Raw genomic sequence first — 26,722 nt, forward strand, 5'->3', positions numbered from 1 at the left:
ATGAGTTTGAACGAGGCCAGACTTTTCTTCGCTGGGGAGAAGTATAGGGTCAGTCAGCTGAAAGCAGTCACTTGTTTCAGAGTGACAAAAGTGCCTTCTAGAAACGGCTACATGTAATAACTTTGGGTCGCTTTAGAACAGCATGGTAACCATTTCCACATCAATGTGAAAAGGATATTTATTCTCCAGCCACATGGTTGCAATTCACATGGCCACATCAAAGTGTGAGTATGTTTGACTAACTTTGTGGAAGTTGACAGCTGAATAATACAGTGCTTATGTCTGTGCCATCTCTAAGACGCTGTTTATTTAGATGTAACTCATGTACGTCTGTGAGCAATTGTAAAACAATATAACTATTTTGAGAAATAATGGCAAATTTTACACAAAGAAAAGTCAGATGAGGTGTCAAAAAATAACTTACGGTTTATTTTTTAATGTGACAGTATGGTTACAGGAATTTCAGGCAGGGATAAAACATACTGATTCTATTATGCAGTTCATCATGTTTACACATTTTTAGCAGCGGAACTGGAATGTCCTGTGTATTTTACTATCAATAATAATACATAATACCTAATATAATACTTAATAGCAGAATACAAAAAAAGATGGCGGATGACATGGATGTCATACATTAATGGGACAACTCATTTTCACATCGGCAAGATGGAAAAACACGTATTCAATTTTCACAATCCAAAACTTTGCAGGCCCCCTAAGTTAGTATTCACATTATACTACATGTATATAATTTTACCCAAACAGTGCACCTACAGTAGGTGACAAGCCTGTATTTCAGTAGGATCCTATTGGACATACAGTATTTGTTTACCTACAGGAACTGCTTTCACATTAGTTAAGATTGAAGTCTTCATGGGCTCTGAAATTGCCTTGGTTTGCCTGTTCAAGAACCACGGCGTGCGCTTTTCATAGACGTCTGAGGAATTTCTGCCTGAGAAAGCACACTGTCACTGCTCCGTCTGTACACAGAAGTGGCCTTGGCCACAGAGCGGCTTGTAGAAAATTTAAAAACACAAAAAAACAGCAAATTTTGATCTTTTAAGAACAAATACACTCAGAAATGCCTCCATTATATTTAGCAATATTCCTCGTTAGATTTTATTTTTTATCAGTATTTTGAGTCTTGATGGCCAGTTTTTGGTAGACCAAGGTCTTTATTTAGAAACCTTAAAGTTGATTTTTCAAAGCATACTGTATGGTATAAATTTTGGATCTTTTATCAGTAGTGTAGTCTTAAATAAAGTCTTAAAAATCCACATTAAGGATTAATGATAATCCATATTATCAATGAATTTTACCATCTGCTTTTAAGATGGGGGAGCAAAATTAAAATCTTATTTGCAGAATGAATGGTCAGGCAATTCAGTGGGGAAAATTAAAACACGTTCAATATTACAAACCAAAAGGCCAAAAAGGAATGTTCATGTTCGGTCACGTCTTCCATCTCAAGAATTAAAACGAATACACACACATTAGCAGCAACATCTAAAACAACATCTAAAAACTCTACACTCCATCATCCCCAAGCCTCTGTTGGAAACACGCGTGTGCTGTTCAGTCTCACTCTCTGAGCATGGGGGACTGTTTGAGGAAACAACCTCAGTTTAGTTTGGCCAGAAAAAAAAAACGCTTGGCACTGCAATTGTGCAGTCCACGATAAAAGTAACAGTTACGAAAATACAATCTTCAAGTTTTTGGTATGGAATATTCTGGACACAACTGGCAGGATTAAAGTTCTAGAGAGCAACATTGTTACATTGCCTACTTCCTGGGGTAAGTTAATTCTGGCACTTGTTTTCCATGCCTTTACAAGTCCTTAACATCCAATAAATTAATTACTGAATTCATTCTTAATCCTTAATTAAACCAGGTGCTGGTGCCAAAGATAATTTTTTCAATTAAGGATTGCCATTACTAAAATAAACTGAAAGTGTTCATGTTGATGTAGTCCTTTATGATCCAGACACACACAATTCCAGTTTTCTGGATTTCTTTTTAAAATGATCAACAGCTGTCAGCCTTTGAAAAGTGTTAAATCAGTCCAGTTAAGCTACTGATGAGCTCAATTAGGCCATTAAGAGCAGAGCTGGAAGAAAACCAGGCCCAGTCCAAGTATTTGTGTAACACACCATGGTGAGTCACCCTTGTGTGGCACTTACAAAATCCCATTGATTCTTCTCTTTCGAAAGTTCCAAAAGGAAGCAGGGAGGCTGTAAGTCATTGTGTTATTAAAACAGATTCAGAGAAACCGGGTTTTGGTATTTTGCCCACGAGATTGCTGTAAGAAATCACACCATTTACATAGATAGTTTTGCTTTAAAAAAACTGCCTCTCAAGTTGCTTGCCCCCAAGAAATGGCAGGAGGTTTTTTTTCCCTGTTTGATGTTCACTCCTGTTGATGATCTGCATTTGCTTAATGGTATGATTGAACATAAGCAAGTGCAGGGAACCTAGTAGAAGCTATCAATGCTTTGTAAATCTTTTTTTTTCCTCAATGGCAGCACCTTATCACACCATTATGTTACACAATTCACAGGCATTCCCTTTGCTCCTCTATAATCTATAATATTCTGACATAAATCCACTCCAAACTCTGAACGCAACCCATTTCCATTTGAAATATTTACTGTAACTGAAAATACTTTTGCATTAAGTAAATATTTGCAGAGGTATTGTAACTGTTACTCATTTTAGGTGTTTGAAGTGTTTTCAAGTATGCAGCCTCACAACTTATTGTCTAACTATCAGCTCCTTCCCTCTGAACAGCAAGTCCTTGTCAGTAACCAACCACACCTGCTGTCCTCAACACAGCAGGTTTCCAAAGGTACCTGAACAGTCCAACTCATCGTTGTCTAGAGCTGGACATTGTCATACTCTATTCCTCAGTCTGTTTACATTGTGAAATAGACATGTTTATTATTCCTTTCATGTGGAAACCTTCTCACCCTCCATGGGAAGGTGGTTACAATTCATTCTTTCACATACAGAAATTTATACATCCTGGATTTAAGTCCTGTTTTACAGGAACTACATATTTTAATTTATTCAATTCAAAATCATTAAACAAATATCCAATATTTCTGTCCTAGATCTACACTCCTGCTCAATTATACAAGTCTCCCTTTCACAAAGGGTGGCTGAAGAATGAAAGAAACAGACCCAAGACACTGCTTCTCCATTAGGTAGGGAGCTGTGTCAACATGCGTAGGCTGCAAAGGAACAGGTAAAGGGTTATTCCATGCTTAAAGGAAAAGAAAAGACACACACTGGCTCTTTACAATGGCTTCTCCATTATACTATTAACTGTAGTGTTAACTTTAACAGTTGCTTTTCTGAAAGGGAAATTTGAAGGGAACTCCACTCCAGCTGACTCTAAAGTTACAGTAGATCTGCACAATGTTATGTTAAATGCTCGGGGCTGTTAAACAGCATGCAGGTAGCTGCAATTTTGTAACACTACAAAAGAACATGCAAGATTGTTGCTAAAGGATCAATTCCTGAAAATCTAATGTTACATAGCTTAGTGCCCTAAAGAGTACATAAGAATATAATGTTTCTCCTTGATTAAATGTATATTGTTTCAGCAGTGTTGTTTTGCAATTAAACAAGATGTGGCTCCTCTCCTGTATGAAAGCACTTTGGGATCCTTAGGGATGAAAAGCACTGTAGGAATTCAAGGAATTATTAATTATGAGCAGCAACTTGCTTTTCATTTAGACATATCTTCTAAAAACATTCTCTGTTCTGGACTAAAGAGCTCTGCTATAATGCAGAATAATTACAGACAGAATGTGTACAGTAGCAGGCTCGTTACTCCAGAACCCACTGCCCTGTATCTGTGGCAGTGGCGCCCTCTAGTGCCTAGCAATCAGGAGCAAAGACTGTCTTGCTTTGCTCTGAAAGATCTTAAGCTGACTGGTAAAGAAAGAGGACTGTAATTAGCAGATAGCAACACAGTGTCAAACTACAATTCTTCAGCTGAGTGCAAGCTCAGGATTTGTTATATATTTTTTGTTTTACTGTTTGTGCACTTTTTGTGTGTTAGGGAAAACGGGATTCACATGAGAATGTAAACTGCTACCCAACAAAGCAACAGGCAAAGAGAGACCCTGTTCCTCACCGAGAGGGGACAGCAGCTACTGATCAGTCAGACTCTCCTTGCCTGGGCTGTAGTCTCTCATGGCTTATTACATGAGACAACTGACAGGTACCTCTCCTGTCTGCTTACTCTTGATGGGATCTTGAGACCCTCCCTGCTGGCCATGGCCAAAATAAAGTGATATCAAATACTTCTGAGAAAGTCATTTTGAACCGGGTAAACAGCAAGCGTTTGGTTTTAATGTATGAGATTTGCTGTACTTGTGTAAATGGGATTGTAAAGTGGGTTTTTGTTCGGTACTTCAGTTTCCTAACTTTTCCTCCACGCTCAGCGCAGCTTGCTAAGACACACTGGGTGGGTAACCTTGTGTCTCGAATTGTCCCCCTGTCCCAGTGTCCATTGTGTATGTGTGCATGTGTGTTTATATCCTGCTATTAAGCCCTCAGTTTTGGGAATAAGCTCCAGCTTGCTGCAATCCTTACTTTCTAGCGATGGATGGAAGAATCACTATTGCCTACAGTTTACAACTGCAGTTTAAATCTGTTAATGCAGATTCAGAATCATTTGTCAATTTAACTTTCATGATATCTGTTTGTCTGCAATTGGTTCTTTTAGTACAACCTGTTTCAACCACATTTGCTTTTCACAGCTTTGTACGATACCCTCTCTCTTCTACCAGCAGCGATATTCAGCGATATACCAGTTTGAGATTTTTTATTTTTCACAGCCCAATATCTTATTAAAAAACTCTTTGTCTGCCAATTGAACGACGGCTGTGGAAATCCCCTGCATATCAGTCTCTTTATATGGGGTTGTAGCCAATTACAGTGCACATAACCCCACGCTATCAAGCTTAATTAGCCGTTAGAAAAATAAGTTGTGGTACCTCTAATTAAAGTGACAAATATTGAAGTAGGTAAATAATTGCAATTGACTAAAACCCTAGTGTGCATGAGCCATAATTAAGTGATCCTGTAGTTTCCTGGTCACAAGTCTGATTAGGTATAAAAGGACCAAGTCTTGAAACAGTACGCCAAGTCATTCATTTGAGCTCCGTCGCCACAGAATCCAAATGAAACCAAAGGATTTTTCTCAAAAGTTGAAAGTGTACAATTGTGTGCTTTAATTTGTATATATTTCTTTTTAAAAAATCAAACCCTTATGGACCTTTTAGACCAATGGTCAGAAACTTAGTTCCTGGAGGGCTAACCGTCTTGTCTACATTTGTACTACCAGATAAGTCAATTAAACAATTAAACATGTCTAGAACTTTTCTTAAGACATTTTAGAGCTGATTATTCAAAACTATCACTTTAGTTACCTACTGAATATGTCAGAGCCTGATTAAAAGAATTACAATGATGCAGTTAACAATAAGAGCAGCTATGTAACCAGAACACTCTATACCTTCCAAAAACTGTGATTGAAACCCTTGGTTTAGACTACAAAATGCACAAAATCTAAAAATCAAAGAGAAATAATGCTACATGATAATGTGCTCGCTGTGTTACTTTACAAACAGGTATCCATTTCTGTCAAGCACATACAAAAGTCTCCTGGATTATAATGTCTCCCTAGGAATATCTTCTTTTAACCAGCTGTGAACACCCACTGCAAGTAAAGAGCACTTGTGAACAAGCAAAATGTCAACGCATCAGTACGTCATATACTGATACATCACAGCAATTAACCAGTTTTCCAGATGCCAAAGGATAGTCATTGAATATGTAACCTTGAGTATTCTCCCAAAGTCTGTTTCAACGTTTTGTTGAAATATACAGTGTGAATATATTGTATCTTACAGCTTCACGTCAGTGTATTCTTCACATATCAAAAACAGTTGGGCAGCCCATCTGCACTGATTAAAGCCTCATTTTCTCACAGAGCATGGAAAAGGAACTGAGCAACACTTTAATGTGTCCTCCCTCTTTCAAGAGCCACGAATGATCAGTCCCCTGCAAGTTCCCTCCAACTTCCCAGAGATTTCACTGCTGTGAAGTTCCATTGAAAAGGAAGGAGAAGATGATGGTTTATTAAAAGACATGTAAAGATAGTAGCCATTCGTTAAACTTCTCCTGTGCTTCCAATATGGATACTGTCTTTCTTTAGAGATCTTTAGAAGTTTATAAATTAACATAAAAATAAAAGGCAGCAATATATTACACCACATTATTAAGAAACCAGGACTCCACATGGCATCATCCCTCATAAAATGCGAGGACAATAATAAAAACAACAACTCTGCACCCCTCTTGAAACAACACCTTTCACAAGGCCTGCTGTTTTCAAGGGTGTGCGATTACTTGCTTTTTGCTTGTTGGTATGTTTTCTTGTTCAATATGACACTTTGTCCCTGTGACCACCGCCTGGGTTACAGAGGCTGTCGGGCTGAGCTGAGTGCTGGCTCTTCCCTCTCTCCGGAATCAGGAGACGACAGGAGTCATGTCCCACAGCTGCAACAGGAAACAGACGCCTGTGAGGAACACTTGGCTCTTTCTGTGTTCCTTTCTCACTTCTGTATATGAACAGGCAATGCCCACGTGCTGGAGTTCCAGTCGCGCTCTAAGACAGAGCTCTCGCAAGGGTCATCTTTATTTCATCGCTGGGAATATCTTTAAAATACAAATCTCTACTTTTCTTCTGAATACATAACCAAAATACCGGAGATTGCACTCTTTTAATTGACATTGATGCATCTCAAACTCCTATAGTTTAAAGGGATGAAGCACCACACATCTTTTTAATAATTTAGTATTGGCTCTTGTTTTTCTTTTCATGTTTTCCCACATTCAGAAATCATCACCTGCCAACCACCCCAGCCCAGGGCTGGGACTCTCCTGCTTGCAGGAAGGTATCAAGGACAAATGAAAGCACCCTCACTTGCTGGAGACATTCACCGTTTCGGTGCAGTGAGCAGAGTCGGGATCTCTGGGCCCTCTCCGACGGCTCAGCCAACTTGCAGGCCCCCAGGGGTCACCTGTACAAGCTCCCAGCATGCCAGCTGAACCTGGACCACAGCTTCCAACCTCCAGTCACACTCGCTTCATTACACAGTAGCATTAAACTGCTGACCTCTGGACTTAATGGCACGTTCAGACCTGTGCCTTCACTGGGTGAACCTCTCAGGAGCACCAGTCTCTAGCTTTCTTTTACTGGACACCAAAGACTTGACGCAGGACTCTTCAGGTTTCTCCACTGCCTCTCAGATAAACAGCTGTCGTTCCTGGCCGGTAACGTACCTTTACAATCTTGTCAGCCCCGGACGTCAGGAGCCACCCTCTCGTGGCCTCGAAGTGCATGTGGACGATGTTGTGCTTACTGTCGTGGAATGTGGCGGTTGGCGCTCGGCTGCAACAAACCGTGGAGACAAGAAACTGAATCGCTTTCGTACGCAGACGGGTCACAGGGTCGAGGGCAATCTCTGTAATGTCTCACTACAAAGGATCCCCGAGGGTCCAGAAAAGAGCCATTTCACCTCACCTAAAAATGTGTGTAACATACAATGGAAATCACTGAGGTTAAAAGGTATTTACAATCAGCCTGAGTATTTTTTGTTTGCTAGACAAAGTGGGGAAGCAATAAAAAGACGATAGTTCCATTATTCAGCTCAGTGTGTAGAAATGAAAATGGGGATGTTACGTTAAAATTATACAATGCACTACTGAGACCACATTCAGAATATGTAAAGGTTATTCCATGCTGAAAAGAGCCTTCTTCAGGCGCCATACCTGAAGCAGGCTCCACAGCCGAATTGTTGTGTCTCATTTCTTTTCCTTTCAGCATGGAATAGACCTTTACCTGTTCCTTTGCAGCCTATGCATGCCGACGCAGCTCCCTACTTGAACACATCGAGAATATTGTGTATAATTATAATTTTTCACGTTACAAAGTAGATCTGGTTGCTCTGGAATCAGTCCACATTTCCAAATTGCTCAAAGCAATGTCCGGCAGTGATAACCTAAAATCTAATGCTTTTGTTTGTAACTGGGAGGACTGCAAGGTGACGGCAGCTAGGTGAGATTCTTAGATCTATCAACTACTTTCAAACGGATGGATTTCGTCAACGCTGATAAACCGGACCAGGGCTATCCAATCAGGGTCCTGGGGGGGTCTGTGTGTCTACAGATATAATTGTTTCTTTAAACCAGCAGCATCTGAAGAGACAGAAGGAACTGTCTGATTAAGCCAGTAGCAGATCTGGCCAGCAGTCCTCCAAAACCAGGTGCTGACAGCCCCGCCCAGGATTATGACAAGAGGCAGCTGGTCAGATCGATTAACCCAGACGGCTCATCCTTCCCTGAGAGCCCTTATTACGTTATTATTGATGATTGATTTTCTCCCTTCACACCATGCGCATGGTGTGAAAGTGCTGTCTATTGTACCGTGTACGTCTCCAGAGAACAGGATGAACACGAAGCCCAATGTACACGTACACATGGCAAATAAACTCCTCTCTCTCTCTCTTTTTCCAGCTGACCTTTAATTTTTTTAGTCCCAGGTCAGTTCAATCATGAAGGGCCGTGGTTGGATCGGAGCCCTGCGAATGAACTGGAAGGGTGAAGGTCACCCATCCCAGGTGTGAAGGGGGACAATATGAGGGGGACAGGTCAACTGTGTGCAAACCGGCCTGCGGCGCAGCTCCTGCACTGCTGGATGACCATTTTTTTCTTAGCTGACGGGATAATAAGAGTACGTTCAGAGCGGCCAGGACAGCGCGGGCGCCGGCGATGGCTCCATGGCCACTCACTCCTCATCGGTGATGGACTCGTAGCAGCTGTCGCACACCCTCACGTCAAACTCGAAGCCCATCAGCGGGATGGTGGAGCGCTTCGAGCTGCACTTCCCGCACACAGCCTGGCCACACTTCCGGCAGTGGTGCTGGAGAGACAGGAGACCGCAATCAGGGAAACAGGGAGCAGGAAAAGCAGAACGCCTCGATTTGCCAAGTACAAGGAATCTGATCTGGTGTCTTGGTGCAAAAACAGAGATAGAAACAGTTCAACAGTGCGCCTACACTGCAGATAAAGAACATGCACAGGCCCATAGTTATAAAGGCACACACTACGTCTGTATTCCTGTGTTCTGGTCAAGCAGGGTGATGGCCATGGGGACGAAGCTGGTCAGATGCCGGGTGGTTTGGGTTTTGACTGACCAGTAGCGTCTCCCCGTGGCGGATGTTTGAAGCAGGTGGTGTCCTAGTCATCGATCTATTCTGCTTGCTTCTTTACTCGTGACTTTATATGCCAAACGGCTGCTAATGACTCTAAATACAATGCACTGCAATTAGCCACCAGAGTGGACACACACGTTGCCAGACGCCGTGAGAATGTTCTCAATAACGGCTGTATAAAGCTGACTGGGAACGGGCTGGGAGATATTTCCATTTTTCAGTTGACGCAGGAAACACAATGTCTGCTTTGCTTTCTTCGTGATGCCGATAACATTTTCTTGCCATGCCCACTACCGAAACAGAACACTTCCCCCAGAATTCAGAGGGAAGCCAGAAGCAACACTCGTACAGGAATGGTGCAGTCTTGTACTAAAGCTAAAGCTTTACCTGGTATCTGCCTCAGTAACATACAGTACAAACTGTATTTCCATGTGAATAATAGAGTCAATTTCTTTCTTAACAAGTGAGATACCAGAGTGCTACTGTACAACTCCTTGTGCCTGAAAATGACCGCACAGCAACATCATTGTGAGACATCAGCACCTGCAAAGTAAATACTGCAGTGTTTTTTAAAGGAAATATAGAAATAGTTAAAGCATGTAGTTTGAAGCTTCCTACTGCGTAATTCATTCGCACGATTAGCGCTTGGTAATGCCACTATTTCAGACTAGAAAAAAAAAACAATGCCAGTTCATCTTTATGAAGGTTTTTGGTATTTTATTTAGGTCCTTGTAAAGAAAATAAAGTTGACATAGTCCATGCCTGTGTGGTGTTTTGACATTCTGTCTTGTTACTCCCATAAAACACAGTTGTTTTATGGGATAATCACACCACAGTACTTTCTGCACACCTACGACCACTCAGGCAAATAATCTCACAGTAACACTGCTCTCTCTGAAGTTCCCTGTGTAACTCAGCTAAAGTGATCTCTCCCTTCTCCACCTCGTGTGCTACATGAAGAGGGAGACCTCCTGCATGTGAAGACTGGCCTGCCTGGCATACATGAGTGCTCTCTGTTAAGTGACAGAATAAAGGTGCCCATTCCACCTGGAATTTCAAGAAGCCTAAGTACAGACCAGAAATGATGTCCATGTCCATTTGAGCAAACGCCATTTTAATTAGTCATTACTAATAACTCCATGATCTAGGGTGAAGTAATAACAGAAAAGTAAAGTGTTGCACAATACAAAAGGCCAATAAATAACACTGTGCTTCACAGAAGAAATGTGTTCAGTTACATTTACAGTCAGGTTACACAATGTCAGGTTTCACAGAGGAAGCAATGCCTTCGTTCCTGCCTCCCAGCTATTCTCCCGAATCCGACAGCAAAAAACAGCTCTCGGTGAAATCTGGAGTCATGCCACTTTCTCAGATTCTCACTTTACAGTGCTCATGCTAAATGCAGCAATTTCAAACATTCCAATGATGCAGGACAGCAACAATTTATAAAGATGCCAGGAGTGGAGGAGGGAACATTTCTTCAGAACTGTTAACGCTTAACTTTGGGACTCTGATAATACACTGTATTTCATGTTCCGAGAGTTCCTGTCAAAGAAGTCCAAAACTGTAAATAACACTGTGCGGTCCTCTGGGGGCACTGGGGCTTTATTTCCACAAGAGTAGGGATGCAAATACTGTATTCCATTGTTTGTAAGAGTGGGAGTGATAATCCCATTGTCCAAATGCCTCTGGGTTTGCACAATGTGGCCTGTTTAAAGCTCCTCTCTAAATCAGCTGAAGACATTTCTCACTTCTCCACCGGATCTGCTTCATGAAGTGGGTGACCTCCTGTATGTGAAGCACTGTGGGATCACTTGGGATGAAATGTACCAAATAAATGCAAGCCATTTTACTGCACTTACATTATATTGCACCCTGATTGGCTGTGGTGTTTTGTACTAAAATGCATTGTACTACACAATACATTATACTATATGACAACACATGATGCACACTTAATATTCTGTAATACGGCTCCATATTGCACAAATGCTTTGGCAATACCCGTGAATTGTCACTCTAAAATACCTCATTCGGAGTTGGAGTCTGAATGAAATTTCAATATTTTAGGCCCCAAACACCTTACAGCCCCTAACCCTAACCCTAACGCCCACGTAAGCGATAAAAACAACCTGCTTACCTGCCTCAGTCCAATTTTCTTGCTGTCCCACATCTGCTTGAAGTTCCAGAAGAAAGGCTGTTCACACTTCTGACAGGAGTCACTGTCCAGCCACTCTGGAGTCTACAGAAGGCAACAGGAAATAAATGTATTTCTGTTTCTTATAGTGGTCAGTTTTACTGTATTTGCTTTAAATCGCACTGGCCCAGGAAGAGTCAGCAGCTTGGGCTCAGACTGCCTTAAACATAAAGACATTTATGGGGCAGTGAGCCTCAAAAACTGAGCTCACTTCACAGGGCCAATGGAAATGACCGCAACTCTTGTACTTTCTGAAGTATACTGCAGAATATTAATAAAAATATCACCCGTCCCACTTGTAAATCTCACACGAAAATTGCCTTCTGCAGCAAATTCCTGAACATTGAGTTACATCGCATCCTTCCACAATAATCCACCCTGGAACCAAACAGGAACAGCAGTTCGATCTCGGAGCCGAGGGCAACAGAACAGCCCAGTTCTGCAGACACACAACACTGCGGGCAGACTGCTCACTCAACAAGCACCACCCGAGAAAGACAATTAAATACTGAGTCAACACAGCAACCCCTTTCTGAAATGAAACTGAAAATTTCAGCAATATTTGTTCCCTATAGATACAGTACATACCCATCAGCTTAAAATTCAAAATGAGATCAGCTTTAGTGGCATTAAAATTAGGACTACTGGTAAAACTTTTACACGGATTTAAGATATTGACTAAAACCACTTAATCTGCAGCTTGAGACAGATTCAAGCCAAAACACTCTAGGGAAAGTGTGCTGATCCTCAACGGCAGTGAATTCCTCGGACCTCCTTATATCCTAAGCAGGATCATACAGAGTGCAGCTCCAGAGATCTCCCTTTCCAGTCACGAGTCATGACTTGAACTCATTAGTCGCTCCAGTGATAGGCAGGAGCCAAGCGCCTTTAGGAAGAGCTTTCTGACCTCCTGCCTTTTAACATCCATGTTCCAGATAACGATCCCTCCATCAGAACTGCATGAGATCAGCTGCCGTGTGTGGTGTGCATAGCAAAGGCCTTGGACTTTTTCACTGCAGAGGAGACAGGCAAACACACACAGTAGAAAACAAATCAGGCCCCTAGTTAAAGGTGACATTGCTCAGCACAGTCTAATATTAACTTGCCCGCCCTGCACAGCGCCTCACAAGCACAGCAGAACATATTTTTACTTGTTTTATTCCTTGAAGAGCTACTCCAGTGCCCCCAACGAATAACCGATGACCTGTAATAGGCCAAACAAACCCAAGCACAAACATTTTTCTCCCCTTCATTCAACGTCTGAAAACAGTTAGGGAGAACTCAACGGATAAAGTCTCTGCCTTGAAAAAGTGAAGAAAAAAGTGAATTGTTCTAAAAAGAAAGGGGTCACGGAAATATTAGCAGAAAAACCCTGAGATACAAGGGGTCCAGATTCAGTGATCAAAGCAATCTCCAAGTTTACCTTGGGTTAGCCTGGGTTAATTAGGTTCTAGGTAAAAGATTAAGTGTCGATCAACAGTCCAGAAAAACAGCTCAGAAAGAGGGATCCTTGTTCCAGATCACCTGGCAAGACCAGACTGGAGCCAAATCTTTGAACCTGGTTAAAAGAGTTCGCTATTCTGGGGTTTTCAGGAAACACTGATTTCCTGTGTAAAAAAATCCCTCCATTAAAAACGTCCTCTCCTGGTTAGTGGGTGCATTTTTAGAGTAGGGAGGTAGGTTACACTTCATTTAGTGACATCTAGGTTTACAGTGAGAGAGATTTAACCGCAAGTTGTATTCTCTTTAGTTTAGAAGGCACCTCATCTCTTATGTATGTTAGAGCTTGAATACTTGGTAAGTCTGGGATTTTTCTGGGTGGTTGGGACGTTAGGCCTCTGGGGCACCTTGTTTGTAAATTTAGCGCAACATATGTTGTGTGCTTATGTTGTGTGTGGTTAAGTGTGTGGATTGTCATTTTTAATAAATATTTATTTAACCAAATGTTTCTGAATTATTACTCTTTTCACCAAAGCTGTGCCAGAGAACAAAGAATTCACATGCCTCTATCTACACTGGTCGCTCAGGTACATTCTTGGAAAAGTTAGGTGTTACGATTAATTTATTTATTGATTTATCCTCTTGGCTCATTTCCTGATTTTCCCCATTTTCAGTCCCATTAACGCCGAATTCCAGTATTCCCCCTCACTATCGACTGGCTTGACATCGCCGTTCTACAGTCTCTATTAAGGACGTGAGATGGGGACCCCCTGTATGTAAAACAGGCCTGCATTTCGGAAGGAAAGAGCAGATCTGACAGTATGTCAACAGCAGAGGAAGTCTGACTTAAACCCGGCTTCCTTCTGGCACGCTGCACAGATGGCCGCTGTCACTGCCAGCCTCCTGTTGTTTACTTTCACCTAGTGTGTGTTCCTAAAGGAATGTAGTTTGACTGTAATAAAGCCTAGAGCTCTTTCCTGGGCATGTCTAAGTAAGACGACAGATGACACAGGCAAGCACTCGTATGTGATTGCAGAAAGAGCCCTTACTGATCTGTGGCCGTACCCCTCTTGGTTTGAGGTATGACTGTCTGGACATTAAGGACAAGGATGGTGGATCCCCCCTTCCGCCGTAAACCATTAGGAGTTTCCATCCGCAGCAGAGTTATTGAATGGACAGGACGCGTTAACATATCCAACTCCAATAGAAGTGGTCTTGAAACCTGTACTTCTACCCCAGAGCTGGCGATTGCTGTGAACTGATCCTCCACCTGTACCCCACTTGTACTTCCAAAGTAAACAGCATTTAAATTCCCTTGTGAGGGAAAGGAAATGATTTTCTCCTCGATTCAGAAACACTGATGATAACCTCAGCACAGCAGAGTTGAAACAAGCTGTTATTAAGCAGTCATAGCTGAAAACCCTTTATTTGCCCAGCAATCTACCTTAGGGAAAGATAATTTCTTCCAGTCAGTTAAGGGGTTAAGCAAAACATGTTTTTAGCCCTGTAAGGTCAGGCTATCTGTCTGGCAGGGCAAGGGGACATATTCAGCTCCTGTCTATAAAATGGAGGGAAATCTTTCAGCACTTACTTGTGACCCTGCAGTTCAATGGCTGTTCCTTTTCTGCCTCCTATATCCCACATAATGATCGAATGGTCCGAGCTCCCCGAAAAGAGGACACGCTGAACTGGGTCCCAACACACAGCTGTCACGCTGCCTGGAGAGGCAAGACAACACTGGTCACCTCCGAACAGAAGCACGACTCCCCTCCTGACTGACTCAGATAAACGGCACAACTTGAGGTCTGTCAAGACAACAATTGTCTGACCACAATTCTCTGGGGCAGCAGTAGGTGAAGCTAACTTGACCATGATTCTCTGGGGCAGCAGCAGGTGTCTCTAACCTGACCATGATTCTCTGGGGCAACAGCAGGTGAATCTAACCTGACCATGATTCTCTGGGGCAGCAGCAGGTGACGCTAACCTGACCATGATTCTCTGGGGCAGCAGCAGGTGTCTCTTAACCTGACCATGATTCTCTGGGGCAGCAGCAGGTGACGCTAACCTGATCATGACTCTCTGGGGCAGCGGCAGGTGACGCTAACCTGACCATGATTCTCTGGGGCAACAGCAAGTGTAGCTAACCTGACCAAGATTCTCTGGGGCAGCGGCAGGTGTCTCTAACCTGCCCATGATTCTCTGGGGCAGCAGCAGGTGACGCTAACTTGACCATGATTCTCTGGGGCTGTGATAGACAAATTTAGCTTAACTCTTGACCATGACTCTGAGTAAAACAGAGATAAATGATGGTTATACAAATTTAAAAATGAAAACTATTAGGAATGACACATTTCAACAAAGGATAAAGTGAGTCACCTACAGTAAGTGTAAAGTGCACTGAGAACCTGAGAAGTGCCATATAACTGAGATATATATAAGCTGCTATTATTATTGTTATAATTATATATTATATATAATATTATTGTTTTAATGTATTTGCTTGCTCTGCATAGAACAGGACAGATATATTCACTTCCAGACTAACATTTGCCTAAATTTAAATATACAAATAATTACTCAACAAAATCTCTGGCAAGATGCTACAGTATGTAAAGCAAATGCCTGACATCAACTTGAAGGGAGTGAGAAATGTATGAACAAATGACTTTTGCCAAATGTTTGCAAAAGCAAATCAGATACAAGCCTAGACATGTGAATAGGGTTAATGTACTGTACTAGCATCCCTGACAGTAAATAACTGCTCTTGTTATTGTGTCTGACAAGGTGTCAATACAGATGACGAAACTGATACAGACCTGTGTGCCCTTTAAATGTGGTGACAAGGCTGCAGCTGTCCTGCTCCAGTTTCAGGATGGTCACCTGGCCCGAGTGATCGCCTACGAAGGCATGTCTCGTCTCCACATCAAACCTGGGGAGCCCTGGTTAAGGACTAAGGACTCTAGATTTGTGTCTCGATCCTGGTTCAATCCATCAGCACAAATAAATCACGAAAGGAGTAGCAAGGCTCATATGCGTGCCATTTTATTTAAAGGACGAATCAAGGGCCAGTGGTCACTTATTTATGACATGAAGGTCTCAGGTCCATGACTCGGACCACTGTATCATAGTACCATTAGCTTAGTCCTGGAGTGAATAACAGGGCCTGGGCTGTTATCTCACAGGCTGCAATTCTCCCACTCTGTGCTGGTTGCTGTTATCACCACTTCCCTCTTCCGCAAGCTGCCTGGTTGTTCTGTATTAAGCAGTGTCTGATAACTGCAAAACTGGGATTCCCATTTGTTTTTTACCCATCACTCCAGGAGGCAGGTACGCGAAGCAAGGAAATACTGTAAATCATTCAGAATGACCCCAGTACATCAACAAGCTCGTCATACAGACTCAGGCAGGAGCGCTACACAGGCTTCGCAGCAGAAAGATACTGAAGGCCGGACACCCAGGCAGGGGTGCGGTACCCGCCCAGCCTCTGCCCGCTCTCCGAGCAGTGCCAGGTGAAGTTCTTGTCCTGCCCAGTGCTCAGCACCCACTCCATCTCCAGCACAAACAGCACCACCGTCACTCTGCCCTGGTGAGCTGCGGAACACAACAGGCCACGTCACGGGGAAACCAGGAAAAAAGGAAAGGGAAGCACATCCGTTTCACGGAAAACAAGGAGAAGCACAAGAGGAGCATGTCCACTTCACGGTAACCCGACGCCCTGTCCTGGGAAACCAGGAAAAAGACAAGAGAAGCTCATCCCCCCTGCACACAGTAGAACTAGACACTGCAGGACAAATTTCATTCCTCAGCTTGCCTGGTCATTTGTAAACTTCTCATAATTAGCTATTGAAAAATTATTAGAATGGTTATTTCTTTGTTACGTTATATCAAGGGTGGCCAAGCCTGGTCCTAAAGAGTCACAATCCAACATGTTTTAGAGGTCATCCTTAAATCCTCATCAGCCACACACACCATGAACACTTCACTTTTAACCACCTACGCAGGTGATTTGCAAGGTGAAGTAGTCTGGAAGTTATTTTAAAAGGGAAAGAAAGAGAACCTTCGGCTCTCGTGGAGCATAGTTGGTCATTCCTGATTGAACCGATTCAATTAATTGTTTCGCATTGATGAGAAATCGCATGGGTCTGTTCGCAACCAACTAGCAGACAAATCCCAAAAATAAGTGAAAACACAAGTATCTCTGTGGAGGGGAAAATAGCATTTTCATTGAATAATCAAACTCATCTGTATCGTTGCTACCATTCCACTGGGAAAACTTGCAGAAATTAGTTATATAAACCAACACATCCTGTCTCACCCTGGTAGCTCCGAGCAGGGGTCATCTTGTTATAATCTTCAGAAAGAAGAAATTCCTGAGGAAAGGAAAATCACATTTTAGAACTGAGGTAGCCTGACAGAAAAATACATGCTAACACAGGTTGGAAGAGATGCAAAACCGAAAGCTATCAAGCAGTGAAAGAAAAAACAAGCATTCTTCAAATCTACAAATTTTCCATGCTTATCTTAAAAAATGCCCTTGTCTTGTCACGTTATCATCTTAAGAATGTTGTAACTTATCTTTATACTATGGGTTATAGTAATGTCTGTTGAGATGAGAAATAAAATATTTGTCATAATGACGTCTCTGCTGAAGGAAATGAGAAGCCCAGCTTCACTGACACAGCTCGATCAGTGGGTGTGATATTACAATCAAGCCTTCCTAGGATTAAAGTACAGTTTTGGGCTTCCTTAAACCTGTTAAAACCAGTTTTCTTTAAACCTGTTAAAACCTTTCTACAGTAGCATCATTCGACTTGTAGATTCCACATCTGAGAGAGCATATTTGTTTCTTAATTAACTCATGAAAGATTAGTTAAGTGCTTATGCTTTTCACTATCTTTAGTACAATTAAGAACCATTAACCTAACCTTTTTACATCCTCTACAGTTTACTGGTGACGTGGGACATGTATATATCTTACTTATCCAGCATTGCAATATCAGCACTTAAGCACATTGTTAAAGGTGTTGCTGGGGTCTGTTAATTTCGCCTTCAACAAAAGTTATGATAAGATGCCATAAAGCTGACTGGCTTTAGCAGCCCCAGTGGCTTAACGCTACACAATAAAAGACAGGAACAACACCCACAAACAGGACAAAGCAGACCAATGTCTGCTGCCTATCAAAGGACAGAACCTTGAGCAAGACAGAGGTGGACAAGCAGTAATTACATATCAAAGAACAGGACAAGCACTCAGATTGTGAAACAGACTTCTTTCTGACTGTATATAAGAGCTGGGAAACCCTTGCAGTGTGTCTGTTCTGTGGGGCAGACCCAGTGTGGGTTGTTGTCATTATTGAATAAAACTGAATCTGCACAAGACTGTGTCCTGCTCCTCTGATGAAGACTTTCCCCCAACACTGGCGTAGGTGAATAACATTAGGGGCTGCTCTGAGGGGGTACAGGTTCCTTCTGGCCTCCTCTCAATACCCTCACTGTGGGCAGTGAAGGAACTCCCGACACATCACTTACAGAAACCAAGCCGTTGTCCATTCCAACAGACAGGCGCCTCGTCTCAGGGTTAAAAGACATGCAGGAACAGGGAGCTGGAAGAGGAGGCAAAAGAGCAACAAGAGAAAGTCAAGGCCCATGTTCCCTCTACCTCCATTCACACCACTATGTTGTTTAAAATACCCCAGCACAACAGGATACTTAAAAATAAGACATTAAAGACTATGTTCAAGAACACAGCACTTACTGCACTGCTCAGATTTCTGTTAAAGACTAAGAAAAGAGAACAGTAGGAGTCAGCCACACAAAGAACTGTTCATGTAACTGATATACTTTAAAAATAATGGTCTTAATTCTCATTTTAATGGTGAATTTCGAAAGCACTTTGCGCTGTAATGAACGGGATGGCCGTTCTCCTGGAGTCCCCACAGTTCCTAGAGCTCATCCTTACGTTGTTAGACCGCAGATGGGTGGTCATTTTAGGAAGATCATTATGAATAGACATGATCATGCAAAATGAAAGTGAAAATCCCAAAAGCCACTAGCTCAGCACCAGCCTTACATGACCCGTCTTAACATCATAATAATAATAATTATTATTATTAATTAAACTACTTTGCTTAATATTAATTTACAATAAATTTACTAAATTGATCCAAACTTACGTGTAAACCAGGTTGCAACAAAATGGTGATTTACAGGGGACGTGCTGTACTGTGGCACTGCAGGACCAGGAGGGATCACTCACATTGCAGAATATTGCATTGGATTTTGAAATATATTGTCTTTTTACTGCTGCATATCAATGGAACTCCCCATAGAAAAGCATCAGTAAGGTCTACTGAAAATGTACTTGCATACTGATGAGCGCTAACACTTGACTGCCCCGAATGCACAGTATAAATACTGGTTGATGCCGTGCAATAGATAATATATCAAAACAATCAGTTGCACTGTTAATTAATGTGTTAAATGTGTGATTAATTACAATATGTGCTGGTGAATAATATACATACTTTGACTCGGAACAAATACTAAGTATGTTTAAGAAGGGAGCTGTGTCAGTGTGTGTAGACTGCAAATGAACAGGTAAAGGTGTATTTCATGCTGAAAGGCCAAGAAAATAAACATTTTGAAGGCTCCACAGCCAAAACATAGTGTTCCTTTTTTTCCATCTTTCAGCATGGAATAAACCTTTACCTGTTCAAATACTAAGTAGTCAACCAGACACTTAGAATGAGCCTGTACAAACAGTACCACTCCTATACAGTTCTACACTCACAGACAGAAATCCCTGGAAAATAAAACTGAAGCGCAATCCAGAAATCATCACCAGAAGCACCTTGGGAATTAGAGCAAAGTGCAGTCCAATACTATATCTTCATGATCAGGACAGGCAATAGTTTCATATCCCTTTGTCCTTAAGAAATGCTGAGTCCAGGTAATGTGAAAGAGGAGGCTGACGTTATTTAGTAAGTGCTATTTAGTAACTTGAAATGCTCAGAAATTCTGCAAAAAACATTTAACCTTCAGCCTTATTTAGGCAGGAACTACACTGTTACTTCTGCTATTAAATTTTAGTAAAGCAGCAAGGCTAAGCAGGGTGTCTGTTTCTGTTCCTGGCCATATTCATAAAACATTTACCGCCTTGCTATTTACACCTCCTTGCAAAGCAGTCCAGACAAGCTATAAAAGGGTTTAATCTTCCTAACACCAATTAAAGAGCAAACCTGGCGTGTGTCAAAGTTTCTTTTTCAATCTGTGACACTAAGGCTGGTTTTCATTTTTCATTCCTTTTTTCATTCAAGAGTGCTGAAGAAGAGCTTTATGAAAACCAGTCATCTGTCTGCTCTGCAAAATGCTGCAACACCACCGAAGCACCAGGAGGAACACAGAATGAACAACAGGCACGTGTGCAAAGCAGAGAACAGCAGAGCACAGAGCACAGCAGAACACAGCACTGTAGAGCACAGAGCACACCAGAGCACACCATAGCAAAGCACAGTAGAATACAGCAGAGCACAGAGCACAGAGCACAGAAGAAAACAGCACTGTAGAGCAACAAGCACAGCAGAGAACACCAGAGCACAGAGCGCAGAGCGCAGCAGAACACAGCAGAGCAAAGAGCACAGCAGAACACAGCACTGTAGAGCACAGAGCACACCAGAGCACACCAGAGCAAAGCACAGAGCACAGCACTCTAGAGCACAGAGCACAGCAGAACACAGCACTGTAGAGCAACGAGCACAGCAGAAAACACCAGAGCACAGCACTGTAGAGCACAGAGCACAGCAGAGAACACCAGAGCACCGAGTGCAGTGCGCAGCAGAGCACAGCTTCCTGGTACAAGGAAACCAGCAGTGAGTAACAGTGCACTTACATGGCATAGAGTGAAAGATACTAGGCCAGTACTGGCCACTGTCCCTCTTCAGCCATACTCGGATGGTCCTGAAAACAAAGCAAAGTGGTTCAAAAAACATCCCATTACCTATCTAGTGTGCAAGGATTCACAAACAACCTCACATCTGCTGCAGGGCAGCCTGTATTTCTGTGGTTGTCTGCAAACACCATGAATGCAAATATGGAAAACAAATGTTGCTAATCAAGGTGGTTGTCCCAGGTTACTCAGCTGAACCAATAAATATCAGCATGCCCATGCTTGTTTTACCCAGCATAGAAGGTTTTCAAAAGAGGTTTAAGATGAGCAGTTGTAGAATCATGTACAATGCACCACTTTACATAATACAAAACACATTAGTAATGGGCATTGATTTTCTTTGTCCATATACAGAGCTGAGAATATACAGGTAGTGGACAAAAAAATGTAAAAACCCATGTAAAGTTAGAGTACTTATCAAGGAGCTGGACGTCATGTACTGTGGCACAGTGGCTACCAGCATTTGAAATTCAGGTGATCACACGCGCTCTGTGAAAGGAGACACTGTCGTTCTGGGAGACACCCCTCCTCGGCGAAGGAAATGATGCATCATGGGGTGAAGCCCTTGCCTTCTTAGAGAACGAGGACACCCAAACAATGCCAGGAACACGCTCCCACCAACACGACAGACCCAGCGGCAGAGCTCCTGAAGCAAGTGCCACGCGTGCGCTCAGCCACTTCTGTCGAGATCACGGGGAAAGATGGTGCGTCTGAGCACATCACATTTCTCCAGTGGTCAGCAGACCACTGCCTGTGCTCTTTCACCAGTGTCATCTCGAACGTGTGCTGCCAGGTGTGATGAGCGGTGGTCCCGTGCAGGGTCCTCAGCGGACCGGGTTTTGCAGTTTGTTCACTCGTTGTTCTGCCCCTGAATTTCAGATGCGGGGTCTGGATCGGATGCATGCAGCGATGGGGAGCTGTGATCATGAAGGAGCTTGAGAAAAAGCCAAGGCTATCACAATCCTAGCGCACGTACTTCCAGTCCAGTTCCAGTCCCATGCTGACCCCACCTTGGACACACTGCTTGTGAGACATCAGCACGATGAGCTGTCCTGGACACCCGGACACCTTAACAGTCACCCCTCTTTCAAAGTCCCTGAGATCTCCTCCTGCAGCCATGATTATCGGCAGTCAAGCCTGTCCAACAGATTTATTTATAACCCTAAGCGTGCTGGGATGTTTCGGATTAACGAATACGGGAGCCACACCTGTCCAGAAGCCCTTGCTTCCAATATATCTGGTGTCCCTTGTTCACTCTGGCGTTTCCATTTCTTTTCGTCCACTGCCTGTACTACCTCCATTGCATATTATCTTCTGTGCAATAATTTGTATTTTAAATGTAAAGCCAGTCATTTTCCTACATGGCTACTGCGAGACAGCCTTCTGGGCCCAGTGGCGATGCCAAGGTGCTGTTCCCCTAATGAACTATTGAAGTCCTATCATGAGTGCACTGCCAAGACCCTGCACTGGGAATCATTATAGTACACACACTGTACACGACTTAATACACGGAGCGCTGATTAAGCACCACAAATACCACTGGAAGAGAAGCTGGGCTTTACTTTTTTTTTTTTAGGTTAGACACTACTTTCGATTTCAGCTCTCCCACACGAAATAATGCCCCATCGATCCTAATCTTAAAGCAACCCATAATGGGTCAGTAAGAGCTCAGCCGAAAATGAAATTAACCAGCTAATGTATAGTTGGCACACTTGCGTATCGGCGGCAAGGCTGGCGTGCTGTGGCTTCGTGCTGGAACTTGACTCCTGCATAGCTAAGCGCACTGGGACCGGAGCAGTCTCTAACGCAGCTCCTCGGAGCCTGTCGGGCAGCTGGCACACTACAGTCACGTCGGATTTTTTTTTTTTAGCTGTCAGAAAGGGAAACTACGTTTCTACGGAGGCTTCGAGATCAGCCCTTGATATTCTTAAATGCATGAATTATTTGAGGTCACGTACAATGGCAATCGCAAGCTTAATCACGACCGAAGGCTCCGGGATCTCAAGTTAATCAAATGCAAAGCGGTCACCCTTGCTCTTACTCCAAGTATACGATCAACATTTTACACTCGAATTATGGAAGGCACTGAGTGGCGTGATAAGCGGCATTCCTATGAACCACGACTTCCCTAACGCACAGTACAGTCGGTCAGCCCCGGCTCTCGTGTGCGGTCACTCGTTGGTCCGGCGGCTCCGCCTGTCTCACCTGTCCTCCGAGACGCTGATGACCCCGTCCTCCTTGGGGATGATCACGGCGGTGTTCACGACGTCTTGCGACGCCTCGATCTTGTTGAGGAGAACGGGTTTGCGGGTCAGAGGTTTGGGGTGGATTCCCGCCGCCATGGAGATGCAATCGTCCCTTCAGCCGTTTTTCCCTGAGTGGCATAACACCCCTGCCCGACCTCGTCTGAAACCTTAATTCTTTGTACACAGCGCGGTGCAGTCAATGATGCTGCTTGTCAGCTGACTAGTGTGCTCTCTGCGTCCATCTTCATAGATCATTCCACAGAAAACACCGTGTGAGGCTGCGCACTCGGCATACCGACATCACAGCCGGCTCTTAAAAAGGCAGGACGGCTTTTTTTTTCTCCCAATAAACTGCATCAAGCTTTTTTTTCTGTAAATAGCTTTATTTGCTTAGATAACCGTATCTAGGGCAAAGACAGCAAATTGACCTGAAGTGTAAGTAAAAGAGGCGATCGGCCAAGCCACAGGGTCATAAAACAATTTATCTGGAAGAGCCAGTACCGCCGTCAGGACAGAAGCGGTGCACACCTAACGTGGAGTCGGGTTCAGAAATGCAGCGTGAGCACCCCCTTTAACGTCGTGCGTGGGAAGTGCATACGTCCGATGAGCACATTCTGTGTGGAGTTTGCGTGTTCTCTCCGTGTTTGTGGAAATATCCCCCCCACTTTCCAAGGACATGCTTGTCAGCATGATCTCTCATTATCCCCTGTCTGGTGGTGGTTCTGTCTGTGCGGGGCCCGAGATGGACGGAAGTCCGGTCCAGGATGGGTGGTACTAGTCCCTGCCTTACTTACATCCTGTGCTCACGACATAACCAACGGCGTTGCTTCAGCCCCCGATAATAATTATAAGAGGCTTTCTGATCATTTATTCACGGGGGTGTAAACAGCAGCTTACATTGCCTATGTGAGCGTTAAAAACACGAGAGCGCCACCGTGTTATGGGTTATTAAAGGACGTCTCTTGGAGCCGGGACATCGCGGGTGCTGTCGTGGATGAACCCTGAGCCGCTGCCAAAAGCAGCTCTGATGTCGGGGGATGGGAATACTATCCCATTCCCCCACCGAGGGCTTTTGCGGAAAGGTCTGGTGGGAGAGGAGGCGCGGAGAGGGGGCAGGAGAGGTCGGGGCCTGGCGTTAGACAGAGACGGGTGGGACAGCGGTGGGGTTGTGCTTAGGATGCGGGAGCCAGTTGAGGCACCGGACTAAGGCCGTAGCATGAGAAAAACGAGGAGTGAGAAACACGCAAGGCGAACTGCAAAGTTGCGGAGTGGGTAGGCAGCGTTGGAAGCGATGGACTCAGTCAGAGCACAGGCCTGGTGCGAGCGTGGCATGGAAGCGTACGGGACTTCCCCCCATCGTGTATTTAAAGTGTTTTAGATTTGTAGTTTAACTTAGGCTGAGTCCATTTTACTGCCGTTGGTATGAGTTTCGCTTTATTTATTTTATTTTACAAAATAAAAACAATCCTCTCCCCGTCGGGGAATCGAACCCCGGTCTCCCGCGTGACAGGCGGGGATACTCACCACTATACTAACGAGGAGCTGTGGAGAAGTCTCTGAACGGCACATAGCAGGGAAAAAAACACCCGCAGGGAGTAGGAAACAGGAGGAGCCAGGAGGTCAAGAGGGACACTGAGGTTCCTGGAAGAGGAGGAGGGGGGGTAGGGTGATGGCTGACCCATCCAGCCATTTTCTAACTGCTTCTTCAAATTCAGGGTCTGGGGGGAGACAGAGCCTATCCCAGCAAGCAATGGGGGCAAGGCAGGGTACACCCTGGATGGGACACTAGTTCATCGCAGGGCACCACACACACACACGAAGACGGAGAGAGTATACAAACTCCCCCCCCCCCCCTGGGTGCTGGGAGAGCAGACAGCACCCCTGGGACTGAAAGAGAGAAAGATTTGAGTTCCTTTAGCATAAACATGATCTAAAAAGTCATGGGGCAAGACTGGAGGACCCAGGGTGAGAAGCTGTTCTTTAGCCTAGCGGTCTGTGCTTTAATGGCACAGTACTGTCTGCCAGAGCGCAGGGGGAGAACAGTTCGTGGCCGGGATGGCTGGGGTCCTGAGTGATGGATGGGGCTTTATTGCGACAGTGGATGGAGGGAATCTCTTTGATTGATGTTGAGTCACGTCCTGCAATACTCTGTGTCGGTGCCACAACCCTTTGTAGACCAAAAGTTTACATGTCATGCATGATAGTAGATAGATAAGACTTTATATCCCAAAGGGAAATTGATGTGTTACAGCAGCCCAGCCCAAGACAAGCAAAAATAGACATCAGAATAGACAAAAAAATTAAAATACGTACAGTAATACAGAATAAATATAAAATAAATACATAGGTGTGTGCATTGTAAAAACAATAAAATATGTGCAAAATGTGCAAAGGTATATACAGATTGAGTGTCTAAAGACACAGACAGGGAGAGAGAAGCTTAGGGGTCAGAGCACAGGGTCAGCCATTTAATACTGCACTCCTGGAGCAGCTGGGGTTAAGGGCCTTGCTCAGGGGCCTTGGATCTTGATCCAGGGAGTGGACTAGAAAAAAAAAACCTTTGCAATTTGTTTCCTAAAAACAACGGGTCTGTTTGAAAACACAGAAAGTTTAATTCCCAAACACGAAACACAAGGTGGCTTGGGTCACCTGAAGACGGCTCGACAGCTGGACGGTTGTGCTTTTTTTACTTTCTACATTTCAGCCTGGAATTAATCCTTACTTGCTCTTTTCCACCCAATGCACAATGATGCAGCTCCCCACTCAATTTCTACCAACGAGTCTGTTTGATCTGGTAGAATTTTTATGTTGACTGATCGTTATATGGGTGTTGTACTTTCGGTCTTGGTTTCCTCTGCTAAGATGGGGTATTTTTGTCCTAATTAATTAAAAACACATAGGAAGATCTTCTGGAGAGATCATTGGTGTGATGGGGAAGTGAACAGTATTACTCAGGACCCTGCTACCACTTGGCTTTCAGATGTTTCAGATGTGCTGCGATTCCCCCAGCCCCCCTCTCAACACATCGACCTTCGGGGCAGCTTCTCAGCTGCGTCTTTTTTCCTTTCGCCTTCCTGCTTTGAATGACAAGAAACTGGAATGCAAACAGCAAAATGACAAGAAGCTGGAATGCAAACAGCAAACGGCTCTCCAGCAAACTGGAAAAACCGACAAGTCAAGTATATCAGTCTGCAGAAAAAGACGAAGAGGAATGTTAACCAAAAAAAAGGCTAACTCCAATTGAAGCACGAAAACTAAAACAAGCAGAGGAAATGACAGTCCAGACTGCAGTGAGTCACGCGGGAAAGATCTGGGCTAATTGTGTTGTGACGAGCTACAGAGGAGTCACAGTCACAGTCACCACAGACAACGCTAAGCAAAACTCCCAGTGGTTTGCAGTGGAATTTGGAAGCAATGAGTATAGTGTTTGTTATTTTCCTCTTGTTCAGTAATGTGTACTAGATAAGAGGCAAGCCAGCATATTATGTAACACATAAGTCAGGGTCAGAAGCATTGTCAAGCTGGTTCTGCAAGGATGAACTCCTTGGACCAGATAGAGATACAAAGTCTTGTACTGGTGCCGAACAACTGGAATGGCAAT

General features: G+C 43.7%; 1 protein-coding gene and 1 non-coding gene across 2 annotated transcripts; both read right to left on the bottom strand.

Moving 5' to 3' along the window:
* Positions 1 to 403: 403 nt before the first annotated feature.
* Positions 404 to 23,426, bottom strand: wdfy2 (WD repeat and FYVE domain containing 2). Its single transcript, XM_088646603.1, has 12 exons — positions 23,081 to 23,426; positions 20,819 to 20,886; positions 18,460 to 18,533; positions 17,246 to 17,300; positions 16,371 to 16,521; positions 15,747 to 15,859; positions 14,522 to 14,648; positions 12,398 to 12,503; positions 11,434 to 11,535; positions 8,871 to 9,001; positions 7,363 to 7,471; positions 404 to 6,576 (listed from the first exon to the last, which is right to left on the bottom strand). The coding sequence occupies exons 1-12, from the start codon at positions 23,215 to 23,217 to the stop codon at positions 6,547 to 6,549; spliced, it is 1,203 nt and encodes a 400-aa protein (XP_088502729.1). The 5' UTR covers positions 23,218 to 23,426; the 3' UTR covers positions 404 to 6,546.
* Positions 23,427 to 24,590: 1,164 nt separating this feature from the next.
* Positions 24,591 to 24,662, bottom strand: trnad-guc (transfer RNA aspartic acid (anticodon GUC)). The gene has a single exon. It is a non-coding gene; the product is annotated as a tRNA-Asp (tRNA).
* Between the last annotated feature and the right edge of the window lie 2,060 nt (positions 24,663 to 26,722).

Source organism: Lepisosteus platostomus, chromosome 2 (genome assembly GCF_059453375.1).
Source record: "Lepisosteus platostomus isolate fLepPlt1 chromosome 2, fLepPlt1.hap1, whole genome shotgun sequence".
Taxonomy (NCBI): domain Eukaryota; kingdom Metazoa; phylum Chordata; class Actinopteri; order Semionotiformes; family Lepisosteidae; genus Lepisosteus; species Lepisosteus platostomus.